The sequence below is a fragment of the Poecilia reticulata genome, linkage group LG16, assembly GCF_000633615.1.
Source record: "Poecilia reticulata strain Guanapo linkage group LG16, Guppy_female_1.0+MT, whole genome shotgun sequence".
Lineage (NCBI taxonomy): Eukaryota > Metazoa > Chordata > Actinopteri > Cyprinodontiformes > Poeciliidae > Poecilia > Poecilia reticulata.
Window position 1 is genome coordinate 31,370,723 of NC_024346.1, and position 2,554 is coordinate 31,373,276.

General features: G+C 37.9%; 1 protein-coding gene across 2 annotated transcripts in view; it reads left to right on the forward strand.

The window, feature by feature from the left end:
* Positions 1-938: 938 nt before the first annotated feature.
* Positions 939-2,554, forward strand: part of rwdd1 (RWD domain containing 1) — a 5,726-nt gene continuing 4,110 nt past the window's right edge. The window contains exons 1-3 of one of the 2 annotated variants that reach the window (XM_008432805.2): positions 939-1,308; positions 1,720-1,785; positions 1,960-2,090. In XM_008432805.2, the coding sequence (XP_008431027.1) occupies positions 1,236-1,308; positions 1,720-1,785; positions 1,960-2,090 (270 nt within the window). In that variant the 5' untranslated portion in view covers positions 939-1,235. The remainder of the gene's footprint in view (positions 1,309-1,719; positions 1,786-1,959; positions 2,091-2,554) is intronic. The other variant, XM_008432806.1, reaches the window with a different exon arrangement.

Consider the following 2,554-nt stretch of genomic DNA (forward strand, 5'->3'; position numbering starts at 1 on the left):
AGCGTCCTGCACGGTGTTGGGCTGTGAGCACTTTGAGTAGGAGCCTCATGCCACATAAAGTTTCTGCAGGATACTTTTTTTGTATCATTGTCACAGATGGGCCGTGAAATATTGTGATTCATGAATGTGATTTATAATTTTAAAGTTGAAGGAAAATTTCTTTGTTGATAGATTAAATAGTTTCATCGTATTTTTTTCTATATATAAGATTCTACCAACAAAAAGTCTCTCAATAATATACATGGCACTGTAAAAACAAAAATGTTAATTTTTGCTTATGTCTGTTTAACAACTCTGGCTGTAACAACCTGGGTTATTATTCTTCTGTTAACCTAATTCATTTGTTTGTTATTGACTTTTGCTCAATTAAATTTCGTATGTATACACTGCGAATGGTTTTATTACAGTTGATCATGTTGTTTTTCATGTGTCCTTATGTCTTTTGTTCCTCCTATAATTGATGAAGATAAACAGATATTATTTATAATGTATAAAAGTATTGTTTGTAATTTGATTAGATCTACATCCTTAAGAAAATGAAAAAATATGTTGTTTTATAAGATAATTTTATCTTTTACTGTTCCAGTAATGCCAGAATTAATAATAAGTAATAAAGACTTTATGGTATTCTGATTTAGTAATGTAATTATATTGTGTTACCACCCCCACGCCACTAGAGGCAGTAGCAAGCCCGAAAAGATGCGACTATGGAGCAGATTTAGAAGAACACCGAAAGCTACAGAATTAGCTAAAAACTGTGAGCTGCCGTGAAGTAAATAAAAAGAGAAGTTCAAATACATTCTGACCGTGAAACTCCTTCCTAAATGTGAAAATATAGCACAGATTTCAAAAGAAAATAAAAACGGAAGTATAGGAAATAGCGCCCCCTTCACTTCCGGATTGCAATGGTCCCATTTCCAAATAAGGTTGACTGACAGTGGTCCGTCCCGCCCCTTTCTGTTTGCTACAGCGAGGTCCTTCTCGGCCGACCAGCTCCATGAGGCATCTACGTGTTCATTAAATCTGAGATTGATTTAGTGGTCTGCAAAACAGATAACCGGAAGGCCCGGACCCTCCTTTTGCACTGTTTGAGTCAGACAGAAATTTCAATCTCCGACATCATCGATCGCCTTGTGAGTGGATGGGACCGACAGAACACGCCGAGCTCTATGTTGCCAAAAGTTTCAGTGTTGGAATGATTTTATCAAACTCTAGATAACCCCCTGAGATTAACAATGACAGATTACGTCGAAGAGCAAAGGAATGAACTTGAAGCCATAGAATCAATCTATCCCGACTCCTTTACAGGTGGGAGTTGATTAAAAATAGTAACTAGCTTACAGCTAGCATCGCAGTGAGCCTTATTTAATGTATCTGACTGGGTTGGAACTGCTTTATTTTTGTTTGATGACTTCCAATCAATGAAAGCTAATGAGACAGTAAATGCTCTGGCCTTTGGCCACGTCTTGCAGGATTATTCACGTTCACATCCAGGACGAGAAGCAACGATTCGGTTTTTATAGCTAAAGTAGACAAGTTTAAATCCGGGATAAACTTGTAGAGACTTGTAGGGGTTTGGAAAAGCAGGAATGTTTGTATAGTTTAAATGGACTGGTTCAGTGACAGCCATGGAAAACTGTCTGGACAATAGTCCACTAGTGATCATGGTGTTCTAATGCAAGTTTGCAGAAATGATCTGTTCTTCATGTGGGCTTGCAGTGCTGTCAGAAGAACCCACCAGTTTCACTATTACCGTTACGTCAGACGCAGGAGAAAACGGGGAAAGTGAGTATATTCAATTCATAAATGTGTTATATTCTGACATTTCCTTATTTTTGACACCTTCTATAATGACGATGATTTATCTGAGTTAATGTATGGTTTGAAGTTACCGAATAAAGATGGTTTCAATTCAATGAGAATGAATTATTCTCATTTAACGTTCTTTTCTCATTCCAGCTGTTGAGGCAACTTTAAAGTTTACATATGTAGCAGAATATCCAGATGAGCCCCCACTGTGGGAGATCTACTCTCAAGAAAATCTGGAAGATGGCGACCTGGACAACATTCTCACCCTGTTGAAGCAGCAGGTGTGTTCATTTATCTGAGAATAAATATTGTGTTTAATTTCTTCTGCTTTGTTCAATATTTTAGATTTTTTTTCTGGGGAAAGTGTTCTCAGCAGACTTTAGGACACAGGAGTCAAACTCCAGTCCTGGGGGGCCACTGCCCTGCAACTTTTAGATGTGCCTCTGCTGCACCACACCTGCATCGAATAATTATATCATTAGCAGGCATCGACACAAGAAGGAGGTAAATAAGCCATTTTATTCCAGTGGCACATCTAAAAACTGCAGGACAGTGGCTCTTGAGGCCTGGAGTTTGACACCCCTGCTTTAGGATATTTCCATACACTCAATAAAAACTGACCAAAGAGCCATATTTAGTCTTGGCACAGCCTTGTAAGTAAGTAAGTAAGTAAGCTTTATTTCTATAGCACTTTTCACAGACCAGGATCACAAAGTGCTGCACAAAGTATAAAAAATAAAACAAA